The sequence below is a fragment of the Chlorocebus sabaeus genome, chromosome 8 (genome assembly GCF_047675955.1).
Source record: "Chlorocebus sabaeus isolate Y175 chromosome 8, mChlSab1.0.hap1, whole genome shotgun sequence".
Classification (NCBI taxonomy): domain Eukaryota; kingdom Metazoa; phylum Chordata; class Mammalia; order Primates; family Cercopithecidae; genus Chlorocebus; species Chlorocebus sabaeus.
The window spans coordinates 111,053,944-111,078,273 of NC_132911.1; the positions used below are offsets into that span (position 1 = coordinate 111,053,944).

The following is a 24,330-nucleotide window of genomic DNA, read 5'->3' on the forward strand; positions in this document are numbered from 1 at the left end:
GAAGATAGACAGATAACTATAGAGATACAGCAATACCAGGAGGTATAGCAATTGATAGAAAAATACCCCAGAACCACATGTAAGATAATGCCATACTTATGCCACCAATTCAAAAAAGAAAGAGATGTGGAATGCGAGTATAAGATGCATGTAAGTTTTTGTCTGTATGAGCACAGAAGTGAATTTCCAATTAAAACCTAAATCTCTGAATTTGTAGTAAAAAACCTGTATTAATAGAGAAAGAAATAGCTATAATCCTGAAAAAGTTAACATCAGCAATAAATGATATGATTTACAGATGTAAGAAAACCTGAGTTTTCTGTTGAAATTAGAATTCGGTGAGGGGGGAACAGTTCATCAGCAGAAGGCACAAATATGTTTGGGATCAGAAGTCAGATTCCTTTGAGATTCTGAAGTGCATGGAGAAGCCCCTTCTACCTGACCCAGAGTGGAGTTCTTTTGAGATCTTGCACCCTAACTCACTTTTAATGATAGAGCAGAGAGAACAACTTTTAAGCAGTTTGCCTTTAAAATAAAATATTTCATAGTGAAAATTCTATAGTAGGAAATGATACCAGATGCTGCATAAAAATCATGATGGGAAGACAAGAAAATCTGAAATAGTCCAGAATTAAGGTAGAAAGGATACATTTTTAAGAAAGAAAGAAAGAAAGAAAGAAAGAAAGAAAGAAAGAAAGAAAGAAAGAAAGAAAGAAAGAGAGAGAAAGAAAGAGAAAGAAAGAAAGAAAGAAAGAGAGAGAGAAAGAAAGGAAAGAAAGAAAGAGAGAGAGAGAAAGGAAAGAAAGAAAGAAAGAAGGAAAGAAAGAAAGAGAGAGAGAGAGAAAGAAAGGAAAGAAAGAAAGAAAGAAAGAAAGGAAAGAAAGAAAGAAAGAAAGAAAGAAAGAAAGAAAGAAAGAAAGAAAGAAAGAAAGAAAGAAAGAAAGAAGAAAGAAAGAAAAAAGAAAGAGAGAGAAAGAGAAGGGAAAGGAAGGAAGGAAGGAAGGAGGAAGGAAGGAAAAATATGAGAAGGAGGGAAGGAAAGAGAAAGAGACAGAGTACCTGAGTACAATTGGTACATAAAGATGGCATTTGTTTTTGCAGTTAGGGAGGAGACTTTTCATGCCTCCCAGTTTATATTACGGTATCACGACAGCTTAAGGGTCAGATACAGACAAAGACATAATATGCAGATCAGTAGGGAAGAACTAAAGAACGTAAATTCATGGGGGCGACTCTTTCAGAAATAAATCAGGCGGTAACATAACTACTGAGAGATAGATTCAAACCACCTTAGGTTATACTAGTAAAATGAAATACAAAGTTACTAAGAATATTAGAGAATATTTTATTAATGTAAAATGATATCTATCTCCAAAGAAGTCAGACTTCCAGACTATGTGTAAGGTATGACAGAACTTTTTGTGAAAATGATATTTATATATAACATGAAGCAAAATAGGCAGCTCTTTCTGTATGATAAAGCTGTGGTTTTTAATTTTCCTGTGTGTTCTTTTTTTTCCTTATCCTATAATAAATGTGCTATTTGTGTAATTATAAAAGCAAACAACAACTGAGAAAAATAAGGGGAAATTGTCATTGTTTTATTTATCCATGATTCCTGGACAAAGTGTTCACAAATAGCATTTTGAAATATGACTGCAAATGTGGTTCACTTTTGGTGACAAAATTGAACCATAAAGGGGTGACCCTAGATTAAGGGATGATTGAAGTAAAGTATACTTGTTACATACACATATAAGTCTGGTTACTGTGAAATTGCAGGGGAATAAATGGTGTATTTCAACAGGATTGTTAATTCTAGAACATTTAATCATGCAATCAGGGCCAAGTCCTGTCAGGTTTATTTGTAGTTATACAGTTAACCCCATGTCACAGTGCAAGGACAAATAAATGTAACACTTAGAAATACAAGTCATGCAGCATGAGTGATCCCTTTCAGATTCTAAACCAACAGCCAGGTTTGTATTTTTCATGCAGCAGTTTAATTGTAATTGTTGACATTATGCTCTATTTTTAGCATGAAGTTGGGAAATTCTTTTAGTTTGTAGATAGTATGAAGAGGCCATGTGTTATAATGGAAATATGAGGACTAGCAGCAAAGACACCTAAATTACATTCCAATTTCTGCCACTAGCAAGCTGTATGACCCTGGACAAGTCACTCCCTTCCACTGAGTCTCTGTTCCCTCACTTGTAAAGAACAGAACTAGCAGTCCTCTTAGGTGCCTTCCTGGTGTGGAATATAAAGGGAACTCTAGTGCCACCAATTCAATGGCATTTAACCAGTTTCTATCAATACAGTGGTCTTTAACTCAATATTATGCATAGGAACTGAACCTTCTTCAAGTTATCCAGATACCCAGAAGAAATTTCAATTTAATGCAAGAAACTTGTCCTAAGGAAGTCAATGTTTTGAATTTTCATCATCAATGTTAATGACTTCAAAATAATAGTCTTTCACTGTCCCAGCTCTCAAGATGTCTAAGTTCCAATTCAATCAACTGAAATGATTCATCATTTATAAAACAAGATGGTGTGATAACATCTATAAAGCTAAACAAAGACATTTACTATGTCCAAAGTAAATAGCTATAAATGAAAACTGAAAACCCAAACCCTTGATCAGCTTTATAGGTAAATTATTTTCTAGAAAAAATATACATTTTCCTTCTCTCTAGTGCTATATTTCTGAATTCAGCAACCCTGTAGCTTTGTAAAAGCCTAAGAATTGGGGGGTTGAGTAGGAATTTAAGAGGCTCTATTCTCTGTTGTTACAGGTTTTGATTATGCTGAAAAATGTCAATACTTTATGTCACTGAATTTAGTCATAGAATCAAATTTTTGTAGATATAGTGAGATTTGAACTACTAACCATTAGAGAAATTAATGTTAAAAGTTATAAAAAGCAAATATTTCAAGACTATCAGCAACAGTATTAAGTTATTACTGACATACTAGCTGTATTTACCTTAAGCTCTCCTTTCTTTTTATATTAATATTAATTTGGCTCTATATTTCATTTTTTAAACCACCTCAACCGTATTTGTTTAAGAGTTGGCAGAGAGGTGAAGGATATAAATAAGTACACACGGAAACATTTTTGGAATAAAGCAATCCTCACCTGTTTTTTTCATGGATCTTCAAGATTTCATTTGTCTGTTGAAGAAGTTGCTTCTCTAGCTTGTAGGTTGATAATGAATTCTCCAGCAGCTGTATCTCAAGTCGAGAAGTTTGATTTAGTACCTTAAGATAAAAGATGAAAATATTTCAAACTTCAATCATAAATCAATGAACTTTTTTAAGTTTTATTTTGTCTTTAAATAATATTTCTTCAAGAATAATTAAACAAATGGTTTACATTCTACCAACTAATGTTTAACATGCCTTTCAGATATTATTTTGGTTTGAGATTGAAATTGCAATTTAGAACTTTTGTGTCCTAAAACCCTAGGATATTCTCCTGTGCTAGTTGCTTCATATAGTTTATCTCCAATATCTGTAAGTGCAAGATTAGTATTAAGTACAAGGTCTTAGATGTTGTGGATAACTAAGAATAACTAATAGGCATGTAAAAGATACCTGCTTTGATGCATCACCTGACAAAAAACAATTAGAAATGTGCAAAAATCTCTTGACATAGTTTAGAAAAACTCATTATCACACATTTACAGAATGCCTATCATACTAGGTCATGCGAGCCCTTATGGATATCATGACCACCTGTTGAAGGAGAAATTGTTATCATCACTTTACAAATGAGAGACCTGAGCTTCAGAGAGAAGCCCAAGTTCACACAGGAGGCAAGGGAAGAGTGGGGTTTCAAACCCAGGTAGTTTTATTCTGATTCTGCTGCTCTGCAAAGAAAATTAAGGAGAGGGTGAGTCAAACCACTCTGAGGAAATGAAATGACCCAGAACCCAGAGTGTATGAGAGACAGATTGTTCTCATCCTTTCAACTTCACTACTACTACTCTGGTGGTCCTCTAGAAACTGTGAAGGCTCAATTCATCTTGAATCACAATGACCCATGTGTCTAGCTGAGCCTTCTTATGACATAAGTCTGTGAGCTGTGGACCCAAACCTATCACTCTCCAGGCAAAGAATGCACACTCCAGTCCTAGCAGATGCCTTCAAACTGTGTCAATGCCCTGTTCCTGACTCTGTCTTGTCCCTCCCTCTCTTTCTACCTTAAAGGAGGTATAAAAGGAAATAAATAAGATAAATTAATTTAAAAAGCTCCTCACATTATTTGAAACATTTTTAAACTACCACATCTTTCCTAAAACTACTTATTTAAAAGGACCTGGAAATACTTCTGCCAGGTCAATATCAATGTAAATTTCTTCTACAAACGATGCCATTACAGCCGTCCTCCTCTGTAGCATCTCTAAATCTAGGATTATATCAGATGCACACAGAAAGTCTGTTCAACATATACCAACAGGGCCAGGTGTGGTGGCTCATGCCTGTACTCCCAACACTTTGGGAGGCTGTAGTAGGTGGCTTGCTTGAGCTCAGGAGTTCAAGACCAGCCTGGGCAACATGGCAAAACCCCATCTCTACAAAAACATACAAAAATTAACTGGACATGGTGGTGCGTGCCTGTAGTCCCAGCTACTTGGGAGACTGAGGCAGGAGGATCACTTGAACCTGGCAGGCAGAGTTTGCAGTGAGCCATAATTATGCCACTCTACTATAGCTTGGGTGACAGAGTGAGACCCTATCTCAAAAAATAAATAAATAAATAAATAAATAAATAAATAAATAAATAAATAAAATAAAAAGGAAAATACACCTATAGGCCCTGGGCTTGACTTGGGCTATAGGAGTTTGCAGGAGCAGGGGATATATCTGAAGGGAGCAAAGCAGGAATTAGCCTGAGGTGAGAGAGGCAAATGCCTCAGTTGCAAAACTTAAAGAGGTGCCAGAAATCTCAGTAGTCAAGATAAGTAATATTTTAATGTAACATTTAAAAAATTTTACAATTAATGCAAGAAATTGACATTTAACAGAATATCAATTTAAAATAAAGACAGCATCTGATTCTGCACGTCTGATTTGGTCTGAGGTGGTCTCTAGCCCTGCAAGGGGTGGAACAGGAGGACGAGGAGGGGATGGAGCAGAGAATGGTGAGATGGAGCATTTATACTCTAAAAAAGTTTAAACTGCTATGACTCATGTATACAGTCATTAGTAAGGATCTGAAAGCCAGTCTAAAATGTACTGCTACTAATCATATTATGTTTGTGAAGGGTTTCAGTGTTTTAAAAACATTCTTTTCTATTCTGTATTATTTCATTTCAAAACAAACAGAATTTGAAGGTAGAGTTGGGAGTAGCTCAGAGGGGATACATGGTAGAGAATATAAATATTGGAGATACACAAGATATAACTTTCAACTATTAAACATATTATTGTCCAAGTATGATTTTATTTTTTATTGAATGATAATTTATAAAATAATGAAATAGGGAATGAAACACTTACATGTTTTGGTGACATTTAGAACAATGCTTGGCACAGAGACAACACTCAGTATTTGTTTATGGATACTCAATATTTGTTTATGAGGTACATTATCTCACTAAATCAAGCATATCATATGTAGTTAAATAAAATCTATTTTCTTTCTTATTCACCATACTCTCTGATCACACTTCCTGACATTCTCAGACACCAAAATTTTTAATTTCCAGAAGGCAGTAAGTATTCTCCTCCATGTCCATTGAGAACAAAATGGAACCATTCATAATTGAAAATGAAGCTGCCCATATCTCAGTCTGGAGACCACTACAGTTCCCAGTTTGTTTTCCTGCTCCTACTTGCCCCAGCTCAAGTCCATTTTTCACACAGCAACCAGAGTGATCTTTTTGAACACATACATCGGATCATGCCATCTCCTTTGCAACATGCTAATGGCTTTCTTTTGCAATTAGAATGAATTGCAAAGTCCTCAGCCTGGCCTGAAAAGACCCATGTGATCAGAACCCTGTTCACTTCTTGTTTATCATGCTCCAACCACATAGTCTTCTTTCTGCCACCTTGACTCGTCAAGTTCATTCCAATCTTGGAAGCTGTGCACTTGCAGTTTCCTCTGGTTGGCATGCCCACCGCTTCCCAGATGCATGGCTGATTTCTTCTCATCATCTTAGAGAGTCTCTTTCTGGCCACCTTCTTTATAGTAATACCTTCCTCACCCTTCATCACATCATCTTATTTAATTTTCTTTACAGAATCATCACTATTGAAAACTATCATATCTGTTCTCTCATTTGCTGTCTTTCTACCCCTCCTAGGATGTCAATTGCACAGAGGCAGGAAGGCTCATCTGGAGTCCCCTAAGCCTCCAGACCCCCCTAGGGTCCAGCACACTGCAGTGCTCATAGCTGAGTTAGATGACATTCTGGGCAATGGATAGTGAGCTGTCTTTCAGGCTTGGGTCATGGTCACAGAAAGGGTAACAGGGCCTACATGAATATGAAGTTAGACTTCAGTGATGACAGTCTAAATCTAGAGCAGCATCTGAATATGGGAAAAGGAAGGGGTCCAATATCAGAAGTCCAGGCTAAATGCCGATCTAAAGATCAGGGCAGTTTAGAGTACAAATACCAATCCCTCCTCTTGTTTCCCCATCACCTTGACCCTATTGCTGCTTTATTTCAACTCTCTCCACTGATGTATTAAACTAGGTCTGAAGTGGGCAACCAAGAGCATTGCATAGCAAACTATGATAAATTGACCACTTTCTTGCCATGCGTCTATGGAATTTGCTGCTTAGCAATAATCGAAGTGTTCCATTAAAATGACAAAAGACATTTCCCTCTTAGCCTAAACACATTCCAAAAGCACATCTTTGGGGGAAAAAAGGAAAATTTTTAAATAAAGAAGAAGAAAGAAAAGGAGTAAAGCGTATGTGAAACATGCCCCTCAAGGAACAATTTCAAAGATTAAATTTTCCAAAATATACCTAAGAGTAAGAGAGACATAAAACCTGAAATTGAGGATTTATGGGCCACAGAATTTTAGTTCTTTCTTAAAAAAAAAAAAAAAGTAAACATTTAAAAATAAAAAGTATTAGTTTCCCAGGGAAAGTGAGCTGGAAAATTTCACCCAACTCTCTTTAATACTTTCAAGAGTGCTTCTGATACTTTAAATTAATATTAATGCTAAAAGTCAGAGACTGAGGTAGAAAGAAAAATCTCTTTTTTTTTTAGAGACAGTGTCTCACTCTGTTGCCCAGGCTGGAGTGCAGTGGCATGACCACACTCACTGCAGCCTCTTGGGCTCTGGTGAGGTGTGCCCAGCAATTTTTTATATATATGATTTTTGTAAAGACAGGACTCTGCCAAGTTGCCCAGGCTGGTCTTGAACTCCTGGGTTCAAGCAATCTGCCCACCTCAGCCTCCTAACTTGCTGGGATTATAGGCATGAACCAGTGTACCTGGCCAAAAGTCTCTTTCAATGACTCATTAACTTTGAAATAGGCCCTGTTTTTGGAGTTATGTTTCCTTTTGCTTTAGTTATTTTTTTTCCAGAGAAAAATCTGTAACATAAAGTATGATGCCTTGGCAATTAATTCTAACAGAAGAATGAAGGTTGATACATGCAGAAGGAATGAGAGAGTTAGAAAATCAGCATTTTGCAAAATGATTGAAGTAATTTACTTGGTTAGTAATGGGCAATGTGATAAAGTATTACCCTACAGGTTATCTGTTAATTTCCTAGGGAAAAGTGAACTATTGAGATGCGGTGATATGGAGGTTATGACCCTAACCAAGTTAAAGAACAGCATAACTAAGGGAGTGGCAATCTGGCATGTGTGTCTCCTGAAGAGATGCAATAGGAGGTGACCAGCAATTCCACAGAGCACGCCTGCCACAATATTCCATTCAATCTGAACAAGTCTTTAGACTCAACTTCCAGTTTAGAGAAACCATAGGGGATTGAAGAGTAAATTAAAGGTCATAATAAAGAAATATTGAGACAAATGCAGAACATGAGATGATTTACAAAACAACCCAGTTTCTTAAGAATGTCAATATCAGGCAAAAAAAAAAGCGAAAGACTGCTCCAAATTTAAGTGGACTCTTAAATCTTGAAAAACAAAACTCCTATAAAAGTTTTAGTGGAAAAATGAGAAAATATGAACGTAGAAATTAGATAATCTTAGGGAATTATTGTTCATCTTAGTAGTGATGTAATATATAATTAATATTATGTAGCTATTACATAATATTCTCTATTTATATTATATATAAATATATTTTATTTATAATAGTAATACCCTCATTATATTTGTATATATTTACAATATAATAATATAACCCTACATTATCTTTATAATATAATAACCACTTCATTTGGTTACAGAGTTTGATAGAGATAGTACTTACATTACAGACACAGAATTGTGGGTAGAAATAAATCTCCCAATACAGCTAACGCTCAGTAGAGTCAGAATGGAACCGGATAGTCTATCTCCAGAGTCTGGGTTGTTTCCCACAGGCTTATCATGTAGCTGTAAATAAGCAGCTTCCCTCTGGTTAGTGACACCCTCTAGTCCCTAACAACTGCTACCAAAATGCTTTCTTTCAAGTAACCATGAGGTCCTCTGCTTGTTGCGGCTGACGGCATCCAACTCTCTCTCCCTGCCCCTGCCCCCTAAATTAGCACCACGAGTAAGGAAGGTGTCCAAATTTCTTATGCTTCTCAGAGTACGGAAAAGAAAAACAAACAAAAAAACCCAAAAAACAAAAAACCATTCACTCCATGCTCTTAGTTGGGTCAGACATCTTTGCAGTAGACTGCTTCTGTTCAAAGTCCTCTTCTGATCCATCAGCTATTTGTGGGTGCCTATTACCATCAACACACAAGCCTCAGCATATTGTCCTCAGGCTTGGCGACATTGGGCTGAAACCCGCAGAGATTAAGGGACTAAAACTTAGTTTTATTCACAAGTATTTATTGAGAGCCTATGCACCAGTCCTGTTCTAAATCCTGTCGATAGAGCAGTGAACAAGAACAAAACAAAACAAAACAAAACAAAACCCGCTTCTTAGGAATTTACATCCTAGTGCAGGAGTTGGTCAGATTTTTGTGTAAAGGCCCAGATAGTAAACATCTTAGGCTTGGTGGGCCAAATGGTCTCTGGTATAACAATTTAGCTCTGCCATTTTAGTGAAATAGCAGCCACAGACAACATATAAATATATGAGTGCAGCTGTGTCCAATAAAACTTTATCTACAAAACAAGATGGCTGGTCAAATTTGACCTGTGGGCCATAGGCTGCTGAGCCCCCTCCTAGTGGCTTATCAAACACTTTTCCTAAACCTTGTAAGAAAATTAATTACAAGATATTTTGCTTAAATGACCCACTAAAAAGTTTGTTTCATCATTTCCATTAAACCAAAATTAAAAGTGTATTCAACTGTTTCTCATCAAGACAAAGAGATATAGCAGCTCAACTTTGAGAGCTGCCCTTTGAGAGTAGATATAAGAAGAAATCTGCTTATGCCTAAAGATTCGTGCTCATTGAACAAACTGTTTCTGAACTGCCTAATACACACACACACACACACACACAAGTATATATATATTTAAAGATAGGGTCTTGCTCTGTCAACCATGCTGGAGTGCAGTGGCGTGATCATAGCTCACTGTACTTTGAACTTCCTAGGCTCAAGGGATCCTCCAGCCTTAGCCCCCTGAGTAACTAGGCTACAGGCACACATTACTATTCCTGGCTTTTTTTTTTTTTTTTTTTTTTAAGAGATAGGATCTTGCTATGTTGCCCAGGCTGCTGTCAAACTCCTGGGCTCAAATCATTTTTCCATCTGGCTGTCCCCTACAGTGCTGGGATTTTAGGTGTGGGCCTCCATACCTGGCTTGCCTTATATTTCTAATGAGTGCTATTGAGGTACAAACAATACATGTGATTATTTGTGATGTCTGAAAGGATGATTAAATGGGATTAAACACGCAGGAAATATATTAGGGGAACTGCCCATGAGGAAAAATTGGGAGGAAGACAGAGGAGGTTTGTAGAGGCTTCAGACTGGGATGCTGGTCTAATTGCAGGAAAGAGGAGAGGGAAGGAAGAAGAGTTGGGTGGAAGTCTTATCCCTCAAGGCAGCCATGCAACAGTTCCAGCAAGGCTGATGGAGAGCCCCTAGCCAAAGTCATGTGTCAGTGGACTTGTACAGCTCCCAGGAGCAGGCCTACATATCCCTGCCACAATGAGTGGGAGTGACTGCTGGAAATTGTGGTCTCTGTACCAACACAGCAGTGGATTTCAGAGCACAGCCATTGGCGAGCAGTAGTCAGTTATACTTCCCACAGTAGGAGACTGGAAAGGTCCATCTTTAAAGGCTGTGAGGAAGGGCTCCACGGATCATTAATTTGACTGAAAGTTAAGAAAGAAATGACTTAGAAGTGTTTTGCCACATTAACTCAAACTCATGAAGGTAAAGACTGCTTTACTTGTTGCATTCTAATAGGACTCATTAAAACATCTTACATAAGGAAGAACCCAAAGGCAGGAGTGATTGCTCATGTCTGTAATCCAAGCACTTTGGGAGACCAAGGCAGGTGAATTGCTTGAACCTACGAGGTCGAGACAAGCCTGGGCAACATAGGAAGCCCTGTTCTCTACAAAAAATAAAGAAGTTAGCTGAGCATGGTGGCACACACCTGTAGTCCCAGCTGCTCATGAGGCTGGAGTGGGAGGATCACCTGAAACCTGAAGGTTGAGGCTGCAGTGAGCCCTGATCAGTCACTGCACTCCAGCCTGGGTGACAGAGTGAGACCCTATCTCAAAAAATAATAATAAATGATAATAAGGAAATAAACATAGCATGGTATATCATCTACCTTATAGAATTCATTATTATTATTAAATAGCTAATATATGTAAAATTATTTAGAACTGAGCCAAGCATGGATTATTAGAGGTAAAATTTAAGGCGATTTGTTTGTCTGTTAATTTCCCCCAAAACCAAATTTGCCTGAGAAAGAAGTGAGAAATAGAATGACACTACAGGAAGTGACATGAATAATTCCTCAAACAAACCCCTTCATATTGTACTCTCGGAAAGAGGAACTTGAAGGCAAAGAGATATTGGTACAAACTGATAACAGAGTGAGAAAAACACTGCAAGCCAGATTGAGGGGGAAGGAAAAGGTATGGTAGTGGTTTCTAATCATTGCCACAATGGCCAGCAGTGTTATTCAGATGTGGTCATTACTGGTATCTTTTCTGATCATGATACTTTTTTGAGCACAGGAGGATCTTAAAATGCTATGGAGTGAACCTGTGGTTTCCACGTTTTGTTAAGTTGTAAATCTAGAAGGTCAGCAGAAGACTAGAAAGCAATAAGCTAATTATTTTATAACATAATCGTGTGAAAGCTAGGGCACTAAAATGTATTGGAAAGACATGGTCATGAGTTCCTGAAATAAACTGAGGACCTGAAGTCAGTTTTAGGAAAAGCAACCCTTACCAGTGTGAAGCCATGTTAGATGAATATAGGAGGAAAACGATGAGAGCATACCTGGATAGCACAGAAGGATCTACTGGTTTATAAATGCTTATTATGAATGAATAGAGTATATGGAGGTTAAGAAATAATTCAGATTACTTTTGTAAACTTGGCTCTGAATCAGGATTTGAGTTCACTTGAGTGGTTATGTCTAAGCAGAACATGTCCTGTTGCAATAGTTCAAATAAGTAGCACAAGGGTATATATTTACATATAACAAGTTTGAAGCATCACAACTACAAATAGCATAGGCAATCGGAAGACATGAAAATGAAAGGGAAAAAAACACATAAGCTTCCCTTCTTAAGGCAGGGCGTAATTTGAGCTGTTGTTGTCCTTTTCTATTTTCCTCTTATTGCTACTCGTGATGGATTTGTGATTTTGGAAATGTTTTCTGGGTTTCAGTTATCTTAAAATTGTTCTCGCTGTATCTAATAAACTTTCATTGGTCTTTAATAGTAAGTTTTAGCTGCTTCATACAGGGAGTAGTGATTCTTTTTCATTGAATTTTCTGTACCATTTTCAATAAAGTACACATCTTCTGGCCTTAAGGATGCAGAATAATTTATCTCTTAATACTTTCCACAGCATGCATCTTAACAGTTTGGAGATTAACATACTAACAATGGCACATTTTTTTCCCCACAACTCCAACTCCTAGGTAGAAAGAGATCAAAAAACAACCCAAGGCACAATGTTTTAGGGGATAAAAAAATTAAGCAAGACCCTTCCATGTGTTCTATAAAAGTTATTGTAATAGAAACTTATACACATTTCAAATATGCAATTAAGTAGGATATATTGTGCATTTGTTTTTGAACATGAGAGTATTTTGTAGGAGAGGGTGAGCATTCTGTTCTAATAAAATAAAATAAATAATACAGTCACATTATTTATACCACAAGAAACCAGGCTGCATATATTATCAAACTTACTGTGACAATGAATGATTAGACAAAGTCTTGTAATTTTCAGGGACAATATGTAGTTCCACCCATCTCCCATGTTCATCTGATGCTGATGGGCAGCAAAAAGTATTTTCCAAAGCTCATGTGAATCATTGCTCCAATGTAGTCAATACTTAAGTTCTTATTCAATTAGTTAATTATTAGTGTTACTAATCAAGGGGGATAGAAAAGAAATGAATATCCTGGAGTTTGAATCTCAGATTTTATATACTAGTTGCATGAATATGAGAAATCACTCAAGCTAGTGACTTCCAGCTAAAAGATCTATCTGCTCTAAGTGATTTTCATAAAAACCATTTGTGCAGGGGAAGTTACGTTATATAAAATGTTTTATCTGTATCAATTACCATTGCTATTTTTCTTTAAATACCAACCTATCTGTGATGCCAATAACACAAATGAAATAAAATAGAAATCATGTTGCACCTTATTTTTGAATGTATATATTTCAGCTTTCATGTCAGAAATCAACTACGTTGGGATAGAATCATCCCTTGGGTTTCAGAATGGTAACTGGAATAATGATTTTCATGGCTAAAAGGGAACAAAGAGACAATTAAAAATGACAGTCATCAAAATGATAGTCATCAAAAATGATATTTGCTATTTGCCAGTAAATTATGATGGCGTGTTTGTGACAGTGGTGATGAAAGGGCATCCCTAGTTTTTACTCGGTGCTCAAATAAGTACGTCATTGGCCTTAATAGGTAGATATATGTATATACACACACATTCCTGATAGCTTCATTTGGAATTTTCCTTTCTATCTGCTGAATGCAAAAACCATCTGCAGGTGCCCTTATAGCTACAGCATTACCAGAGACAAAACAAAATACGTCAAAAATACAAAACAAAGACACCAATCTGACCCAAATAGTTACTTTGTTTGACACATATCATATCACAGTTGGTAGCTGCAGTACTTATTTGAATTTAAACATTGATGAGGTCCTTTGCTGGCCCTGTTTTTGCAAACATATGCAAAGCTAAATATACCAACCCTCATTAGATCAAAAGAAACACGCATAGCATGTCAGGCAGTCATTGTTGTTATTACCAATAAACAAAAATGTATGTTTCCCTAATCACAGTGTTGAAATGTGCTCTGTGTTTATGGAGCAAGCCAAAGTAAAAAAATCTTCCTGGTTGAGTCTGTGGACTCTGGCCCTGGGGGTGTACCTGGGTCTCAACATCTGTCAGCTTTCTGGTCTGCTCTGCAGTCTGAGACAGCAGACTGGTTCCTATCTCCAGCATGGTAGCCGTGTGGTTCTGAACTGCATTCTGCTGTATCTGGGCCATCTCCGACTTCATATTTTCCACAATGTAATTCTCAAGCTGCAAGAGATAAAGGACAAAACATCACATTATAAGCAAAGCCTCCCAGTTGGGGCCTGTAATATTTACAATGACAAAACAAGACACAGCTGGCAAATCAGCCATCTGGCGGGGAGCCTCTGCATCTCTGGGAGTTGGAGAAATGGGAGCAGAGCACACAGGAATCCAGTTGTCAATAAATTCCTAATATACTGATAATATATTTATAATAATCCCAATCATAATGACAATTTGCACTTGGATCACACTTTCTCATTGTTGACATTATCCATTTAGCCTTTATAGCAAAGATGTATCACAGTCAGCTTTATTGTTCTGTTTCTTTTATAGATGAAAAAATAGAACCAGAGAGGGCCAGTGATAAACCCAAGGTTGTTCAGCAAGAATGCAGCCAAATTCCCATACTAATTTAAATCAAATTATTGGTGCTCTAGTTTTTCCATTACACCATAATGACCACTTATCTCAGAAAAATTCAGCCTCCTGCTTCCATTTTTGTAATGATAAATAAAAGATCACACTGCCTTGGGGGAATGGGATGAGGAGTGGGAGGAAGGATGATGTCCAAAACAAAAACCTTTAAAGGAATATTAAAATGTAGGCAATGATGTATGAAATGAGCTTCAAAGCCTGAGAGGTGGCTATAATCATTCTCTGTGCTCCTTTGCAAGCTCAAAAATAGGACTGAAGTACAATGCATATAGCAGTATTTCCCCTTCTTGCTTTGGGTAATATTTAGTCCTTTATGGTGCCATCTTAGAGAACAGTATAGTGCTAAAATAAATGGTGCCATAGGAACCATGGAGAATTATGAGGTGACTTACTGCAAGGGAGGCTACGAGGTACCTGGGAGAATAAAGCTGAACATATCCATTGTTTGAAAAATACAAAAGAAACCTGTACCTCCCTGTCAGTGCACTTAATTCCTCCACCACTGTGTGATCACTACATTTTATTACTCAATTACGCATATAGGGAAATTGCATCCTAGAGAAGTCAGGTCCAAGGCCACACACCACAAAAACAGTCAGACTTGGACTTGAGCACTGAAGTCCTTAACTCTCATACCAACACTTTCAACCACTTGGTAGCTCTGCCAAGTCGTGCTTCACAAGCTGGGTTCCAAATCATTAACAGCTACGTGATTTTTACTGATTTAGTGAACCATAATACATCCACTATTTCATAATCCATTGTAAAATTATTATCATGTAATAAATATAGTCTAAATGTAAATTCCCCTTTGTAAAGCTTTGGCAGCTCACTTGCTAACATCATCCCTTGCTTATTTCTATTTATCAAACACGAATCTGTCCCATGCTAACGAAAAGGAGTTTTCAATCAAACTCATATTATTATTAATACATCCTAAATTCATTCTTGGTCAATATAACATAATTCCCCTTCATTCATTTTCCCCCAAATTAGACATAGGAGGAAAAAAAATTCAACCTATAAAAGTTTATTATAAAACAAATACAAAATATATTAGAATAAATCTCTGAAAATTATCAAAATGTGAGGCCTATAGGCCAAATCTTGACTTTACTCCAATTGAACCAACATATTTAAACAAGAGGCAAGTAGAGAAAAAGAGGGTATGACAGCATAATAAAAATCTGTCATTTTGGATTCCACATCCTATGTTCCCTTTTTCCTAATAGCATTCCTTAACTTTCTTTTGGGAAGTTATCTTTTTGCCCTTCAGAACAAATGCTTCTGGGAGAGTTATCCCACCCCAGCATCACAAATGAGTACAGGTTCTAACTTGGCAAGTCAGAATGTTCTGCTCTTACTTCGTAAGTGTGAATTGCTCAAGAATGGGAAGACATCACAAGAAAGGCCATTAGTCTCAGTTCTGACATTTTATCAAACTAGTTTACAAAATAACTTTGTTTTCCTCTGTGGTTAATAAGCTGGTGACATATGCCCAATAGAGTTGATGCCCGATTTTGCCACCACAAAATCAGAGTCACCCAAGAATGAAGCTGACTCAGAAAGATAGATGTTAGATAGGGAGATAGATAGATAGATAGATAGATAGATAGATAGATAGATAGATAGATAGATAGACAGATCAATCGATCTATGTACATACATAGATATCTGGATACATACATAGATAGACACAGAGTCAGGTGATACCTTTTGAACACCTGGACCTAGCTTTATTTTTAGCTAGTTCCACCCTTGGACATTCAGTCGTAAGTTGCATGATCTAACAGTCTCCCATTGAGCAGCCAACCTTTTTTCCTCTTCAATCACATTGATTTAGGTTTTTAACACTTACAACCAAGATTTTAGATTATTACCTTTGATCAATGTTTAGCAGAAGAAATTTCAGGCAGGAAAACGTTAACAGTATGTTCCTTACTTTTCCAAGGAATTTGAGGTTATACATAAGTGTATGTATCTTAAAAAATTACAGATATGTCTCCATTATAAAGATAATAGCTATCATTCATAGCTGACAGTTATCAATTGCCTACTATGCAACAGGCACTGAGCTACATGTTTTCCTTTTATAATCACACTTAAACCTCACAATTATGTATGTTATAGTTGCTATATAGATGAGACTATTGAGGCACAGAAACGCCCAAACAACTTGCTCAAGAACAAGCAAGAACTCAACCCGCAGCTCCAAAAGCCATGTTGTTAACCTCTAACCTATTTAGCCTATAGCACTGCTTCATTATGCTATGCATTTTATTATGTAGCTCTTAAAGCTTGAGTGTTCATCAAAACTATGTGGGGAGAATTTTAAAATGCAGATGGAGGTACAACACACCAGAAATCTTCAAGGTCATGTACTGGGAAACTGTACATTTTATAAAGCTTCCCAATGTAATTCTTATTCAGGTAAAGAATCAGTGCATCTCAAATTGTGGTCCATAGAATAACTGCCTGTGTGAGACCTGCTTGTGAATAGCCATGAAATGAGGAGTTTGCACTAGGATGTAAATTGTCTATGTCACTAAGCACACTGTTTAGTTCGTTCACCTGATGTGTATATATACAAACACACATGCAAGACTTTCTCAATGAAGAAAGTGATGCTCTAGTTTGTATTCTGGTGCAAACTTCTTAACATGTTTCCTAAATGACAGCAATGTCCTTGAGTAACACTGATTTAAACCATCAAATTTACTTTGAAATATCAGATTCCCTGCTTATCGAGAAATCTGACTTTCTATGCAAATTTTCCTCCTGAGAGAGTTCACTGATGAGTGAACTCCAATACAAGATCTGCTTGATAATTGTACATCATTTTCTTATGCCGTTGGTTAGCAGGAGTCTGTTCCCAGAGTTTGACTTGCTCCAGGTGTAATGATAATCATGTAGCCTAGTCTTCACAGGGAGGACGCCCTCAGCATAGGTGGCTACATCAAGGTTCAGTCTTTTTGTATCAGTTGTTGACCATTCTGTACTATTGTGCTTTCTGTAACTATAAAGGTTGACACCAGCAAAGCAAAGTAACTATTTCATGCTAGCATTCATCGCAACCATAAAGTGCCTCTCAGTTCTGCTGACCCTGTTGTAGAAATAAAGTAAGTCTCCAACCTATACTAAAATGCTCATTTAGGCTGCCATGATGAGTAGCATGAATATAGCTCTAGTTAATTATTTTTTAATCAAATGGGGCTGCCTTCTCCAGGAGTAACTGCCTTTTAATGCAAAATCTAATGGCACACTTAAGTAGCAAGAACCAGATGTAGTTGATTTAAAGGCTGAAGCAGGAGGCAGAAGTCAAATACACAATGTGTGATTAATAAGGAGGACTGCTTTCATCTTATCTCTAAACATTCCTCTGTAGATCTACAACTGTGAAATCCATCTTGATGTGCCATAGCAGCCAGGTTCAGAAAAGATTTGTAACAAATTTGATTGTCTTCATATATTCGCTACTGGTTTTAAAATATGTTTACAGAAAATGACAGCTACTTTAAGGTTCAATATTTTATAAACATCTAAGATGTGAATTTTAAGCTTAGAAGTTGCTGATCACAAGAGCTAATGAGTTACAATGTAGGAGTCTCTAAATCTGAATCATAAAATTATTTGAGTATACTGCCATGCCAGAGTTTTATAAATTATTGGCCAAAATACTAGGAAGAGGATTGTAGAATTTGATTTGAAATGAAATGACAATAAATGATGACTTTCAAGGAAAAAACATGTTGCATTTGTAAAGTGATTTAATATTTGCATAACTTTTGTACACATTGTCTGACTTGATCCTTATACCAAACTTACAAGGAGAGAATTGATTCCATTTTATAGTTTAAAAATTTGAGGCCTTCAGTGACTTTGTAGAAATCAAAGAAAAGTCAGACATCAAAGAAAAATCTCAACTCTATCTTCTGATGTTCTACTAGCCTCAGAGTTGTGGGAAGTGTTCTGTTATTGGACTAGCTACCTGGATGATTGGTTGATAATTTCAATTTTAGTCAGCTATTGCATGTTCATCATTATAATATAATATATTATAATATTTATTCCTTTGAGAAAAAAATGCATCATTAGAGGGTAATTACTTTCACTTGGCTTCACCATAGTGGCAACCAAGTTAATTTGAGGTGGGATGAGAAGCCCTAGGGCCAGGTATGTGGAAAGCTTACTTTGCCAGTACTTTTAATAGAAGGGAATCATTAAAAACCCTCTCATTAGTTCTTACCTTTTTTTCTTAGTAACGTAAGTTTATTTTGTTCTGCTCATTCTATTTCTTGCCAACCATTGTAAAATATAATACCGGGAATAACAATAATACACAAAGCCCCTACAAAGGCTACATATGTACCAGCTTTTACAAATACGCAGTTCATTGAATCTTTAGAACAAGCCAGGTACTGTAAGTATTATTTTTCTCATTTCACTGATGTTTAAACAGAGGCTCACGGAAGTTAAGTAAATTGTCTAAGATCACACAGTGGGTTGTTGGCAGAGCTGGTATGTTGCTTTGAGGCTAGATTTCCCAGTAGCTCCATTCTGAAGGAATGTCACTCTTCAAACGCAAGCATATTATTACCAATGTTAAAAATAAATTCTGATAATACACTATATTCCTGCACAATATATGTAAAAATGAAAGCTACAGAAATGATGAGGTGAAACTTGTTCAAAGATTGATCAGTTTTTAATGTATACATTTGCACATTGATTGAAGGCTGTAATATCTTAGGAGGAAATATTACCCATGGTGAGAAAGCAAATATCCAGTCAGCTGTATGAAAAGTCTTAGTGTTAAGTAGGCAAAGAAAACATATTTTTAAGAAGGTAATATAATCAGCCATTTGTAGTTCTCTCATAAATCGCATACCTGTCTTTTCCCCAATGAGCAGGGGAGAATCGATGCTATCATTCTCCGTCATGAGAGAGAATTTTGGGAGAGCTTTTACTAGACTCTCAAAACCCTTGGGGGCTTCAGGTTCATGAGAACCAAAATCTGTGTGAGATTATGACATGTCTTGTATGTGAAATGCATTCTGTATCATTTCACTTCAAGAGACCACTTCAAGGGGTCTCTTAAACCAGAGCATATCTTAAAGCACAAAGAATATAATTTCTCCATGTAATTCTTAAGAAAATAACATTTTAAACCCTATAAAAATTGACAAAGGCATTGCTTGCTTAAAATATGGTGCAGATTAAATGGACCCTCATTGGATGTTGGTGCATATGGTATTACTCAGTTATGGCAAAACAACCATGAAATAAAGCAAAAGGGTAAATATGGGAAAGCAATAAAAAGGTAAAACAATGCAAAAAATGCCTTAAATGTTGATGGTTTTATCTAATCTCATTGTTCCATAAATCAATGGCAATATTGAAAATGCAACTATATCTAGGTTTATGGCCTTATTTTAAAAAAAGACAGCTGAAGCCAAGTATATTATTTCCAGGGATTTCTATTCTTAGATCTTCCAATACACTATTTCTTTTATGAAATGGAGAAATATAATTGTCTTTTTAGACAATAGATCTATTTAGCTAACATTTAAAATGGTTTCTGTACTGATACACATGCCATGGATCCTATTTCTCATTTTGATATCTGAAAGGATATTTACTATTTATGGAAGAAAGAAAACCATTAGTACAAGAGAGCTGAAAGAGGCATTAAATATTATGAGCTCCAAGGATCTCGTTTTATAGATGTGGTGACTGAGGTTCAGAGAGGTTATAGAAAGCAAGGTGAAACAGCTAATCAATGTCAGATGTCAGGTCGTGGCCCCTCTGTGTGTGGGAAACCCAGGCTCACATCACTAGGCTGCGCCAACAGCAATGACTGTCGGTATCTTAGACCCACCCAGTATTTCTTTTCCAATTCCCGGGTTCCTGCTACTTGCTTTGCCTTTGTTGACTCCTGATTTGGATCTCCCCTTTTGCCATCTCATGCTCCATCCACTTTAGGGGTCTTGACTTCCTTTGCTGGACTCTGTTCTTGCTTCCTACCATTGATACCCATCAGCTGCCCCCTGCACTGAGCTTCAGCAACCACTTGATTTCCTTCAGAGGAATCACCTCACACGTGGCAAAAAACAGAACCAAATTCTAAAATTAGTTCAGGCTTATTACCCCCTGTGTCAGTTCAGTTTAGTCTTAGCATATATGTGGTAAGTGTGTGCTGTGTACAAAGCCTGGTGCCAAATGCTACAAGTACAAAGAGTTGAGTCTAGTAGGAAATAGAAACATGTGAATGAGTCATTTCAATAGAGTTGGTGAATGCAGTCTGCCACTGACTATGTTTCTTTCTGTAAATATTCTTTCTGCTTGATAGGGAGATGCCCTCAAATACTGATATTAATAATGTCCGTGGATGTTTGTTACTCGGCCTCCAAGGGAATAGTAGCAACATCCCATTGAGGCATATGTAGAAGCTATCAAGGGCAACCCAGAAAATCCCACAGGAACAAATTCTCCTGCCATTGCTTTTTTTGGTAATGATTCTTGTGGGACCACATATTTGTGGCTGCTGAAAGTTGCCAAAGTCATTTACATTGCTCCCAGAGTTGGGCCAGGACCCAGGAAAGTCATTCTCTCTTTGTATAAGCAAATGTCTCCTGTGCCAAAACACATTTTACTAACCTGGCACCTCTCTTCTACACCTACCTTCTCACGCTAGTAAAATGTCAAAGTCATGGAACCTCAAGCATATCAGTATGTCTGCTTAATTTTTCCCTTTACCTTTTTTAAAAAGGTACATGGCATATAAAAAGCACATTCAGCCTTGAGTCAGGATACCTGGATTGTAATCCAGGTACTATCATTGATATACTCCATGAATTTGGAGAAATCACTTAAGCAATTTGGGTTTAAGTTCTTCATCTATTAAATAAAGGGCTGGATTTGATCATTTCTAACGACTCACAAAGCTCTCAAACTCTTTGATTTAAAACTTCCTTTATAAAGTACAAGAGTCTATAAGGTTTGAATTTTAATTTGTTATTGAAAATTGAAATCTGAATGCATATATCCATAAAATATAACATACATATCCTTAATGGCAGTAACGAAACAATGATACTAGAAACAACAGCAAAGCCCTGGACTGGATCATGTCTCCATAGCAGACACATCTGTTTTAAGATAGAGAGCTAGAATCTCTGAATTGCCTAATCCCCAGGCACCATTCTGTCCCAAATATATTCCTTGTCTTTCTCCAACACAACTTGGCTTTCTGTCGATGATTATTATCACAATGAATGGTACCATTACCACCTATCTGTTTATCCAAGCCACAGGGAATCACCTTGATTAGTCTTTTCCTTCTTTTTCTATATTAAATCCACACCAGATTGTGTTGCTGGTTTGTTTGTTTGTTTGTTTTTGAGAGGGAGTCTTACTTTGTCACCCAGGCTGGAGTGCAGTGGGGTGATCTCAGCTCGTTGCAATCTTCGCCTCTTGAGTTCAAGTGATTTCCAGCCTTGGCCTCCCGAGTAGCTGGGATTATAGGCACAAGCCACTTAGACACAGGGTTTTGCCATGTTGGCCAGGCTGGTCTTGAACTCCTGACCTCAGGTGATCCACTCGCCTGAGTCTCTGAAAGTGCTGGGATTATAGGCATGAGCCACCATGCCCCGCCGGCTGCCGTCTCTTGAAGGCTGCCTAGGTCAATCCCTCTCCCACTTCCCTCTCTCCCTACTAATATCACTTTATACTCACAGTCACTGACTAAGGTCAGACTCTCATTTTTCTTTTGGATTTGTTAATGGCCCCATAACTGGTCTCCTGACTCCAGACTTGCCTCTTCGAATCCATCATCCATGCCATCGCCAGCGGGATCAATCTAAAGCACAGATTTGGCTTGTCATGTCACTGCTCAAACTCTTTCAGTAGCTTCTACTACCTGCAGATAATGTCACAACACTGTATTTGTTATAGATGATTCTTGACAATCTGGACCCTGCTTCTCCCACTCTACATGTACTTTATGCTCCAGACACACCAAATGACCACAAAATTTTCGTTTCACTAAGCACACACTCTTTTTGACTCATGTCTTTGCATATGACTTTGCTCCAACTGGAATGCTTCTTTTCCCCTTCATTCTCCCTTTTCTTGGGTTAGGTCCTATTTTTCAAAACTCAGTTCAAGCTTTTCCTCCTCTAGGAAGCCTCTCATCAATCTTCTCTCTGTAATATCCTTCCTTGCTACTTCTAGAGCACACTGTGCCTCTATTTTTCATAATAGCCTTGTTCACCACCCTTCCTTTCTACTTCTAGAGCACACTGTGCCTCTGTTTTTCATAATAGCTGTGCTCACCACCCCAGTACAAGTTCCTTAAGTACATGCACTACCTGGTTCAACTTGGTATCACTTTCTTTCACTGCCTGGCACATAATGGGGCCTCAATACCATTTTGATAAATAATTTAATGCATAAATGAATTTGTGTATGAAAATACTGAGTCTCCCATTGTGAGTTTAGCCTAATTCCATTTGTTTCTCTAAGTAATAAATATCATATTAGCAATTATTGATTCCCCTTTTGAATGGCAAAGGAGCCAGGGTAAATGATGTGAAAGTACATAGATCTGAAGACAAATATCCTCCCTTTGTGGACCACATAACCCCATCTTGTCTTACCATGTCTTTCTACTTTGCTGTTCCCAATCATCTCGCCTATGAGTCATTGTTTAAATCAAGTAAAATCGATGAAACACATTGAAAACTAACCATGTTTTAATCATTGCTCCATACATAAAAGCAAAAGAAGTAAAACTTAACGCTGTTCATTGAAATGGCTTATAACATAAGCATGCTATAAATGCTGGACTGAAGGTACCAATGTCCTGCTTGCCTTCCTGCCTGCCTGATGGGTAGAATAAAGAAAGGAACAAATCCTCTCAGTGAGGGAATCGAATAAGTCTTTCCAGAGGCAGTCCCAAAGGAATATAGAAGGAAGGGCATACATTTCTTCTGTCTCCCTTAATATTAAAAAAAATTGGCCTTATGATCATGATACTGCATTCTGGCCTAGGCAACAGAGTTAGAGCTTATATCTGAAAAAATACAGTCTGGAAAAATTGAGGGCTAAGGGTTAAGAAAGGACTCTGGGAAGACTTTGACAGCATGCAAGGAGCTGTGCTTGCTTAGGCAAGATGACTCTCCTGCCTACCTCCTGAAATGTGCTTCTTGGGAAATCAAGAGATAAATCAGCCAGCAGCAAGAGTATGCCATTGGTGCCATACCACATACATGGGGCAAGGGCATAGCATCAGACTTTTAATATGAGATTCATGTAGAAGGTAAAGACAGATAATTTCTGTGCACTTTACCATATTTTCATGTAGAAGTCAAAGACGGATAACTTCTGTGCACTTTACCATATTTTCAGACACAGTAAGCATAAAGTTTACCCATTTAATAACATATATAAGAGCATATGTTGTATGTACATATGTACTTACATACAAATACCTCTGCACAATTATGCTCTTGGACACACATATATTTCCCTATTCCCAACCTACATGTGTCCAGTTCTACACTCATACTTTGTAGTTATATTCATTTCATTGCAGTTTATTTTCTTAAAGATTCATTTAAAATAACTAACGCATCACTCATCTTTGAATGAGGCATATTTGATGTAAAATGTAATCACTTTAGATAATGCCCATTAATCTGTCATGGACAGCTCCAGTATTCTGCCTAACAACCCAGAAATCTTTTTCCCAAATTCTAAATTTATACTTAGATGACAGAAGAATGGAAGAATTACAAAGCAACTTGGTATGCATTGTTTTTACAACAATAAGAGGGATCTTTTTTTAACTAAACAAGATATTGTTTCAAACAAAATTGCAAACATGTCTCCCTTTACTGTAATGCTTTTTACTTTCTTGCTTATCTGAAATGCAATTTAACCCCCTGCATGCTACACAAAATACATTCTGTTTCACTTAAAAAGAGAAAGCTTTGACATTTGAACTATAGACCACCCCAGAAGCTAGTAGGTTGTGA

The 24,330-nt window shown here is 37.1% G+C and overlaps 1 protein-coding gene across 2 annotated transcripts in view; it reads right to left on the reverse strand.

The window, feature by feature from the left end:
- The window catches only part of ANGPT1 (angiopoietin 1), a 251,333-nt gene that overhangs the window by 84,969 nt on the left and 142,034 nt on the right, over positions 1-24,330 (reverse strand). For both annotated transcript variants that reach the window (XM_008001348.3, XM_008001347.3), the window contains exons 2-3: positions 13,706-13,861; positions 3,142-3,263 (exon numbers count right to left, since the gene is read on the reverse strand). In XM_008001348.3, the coding sequence (XP_007999539.1) occupies positions 3,142-3,263; positions 13,706-13,861 (278 nt within the window). The remainder of the gene's footprint in view (positions 1-3,141; positions 3,264-13,705; positions 13,862-24,330) is intronic.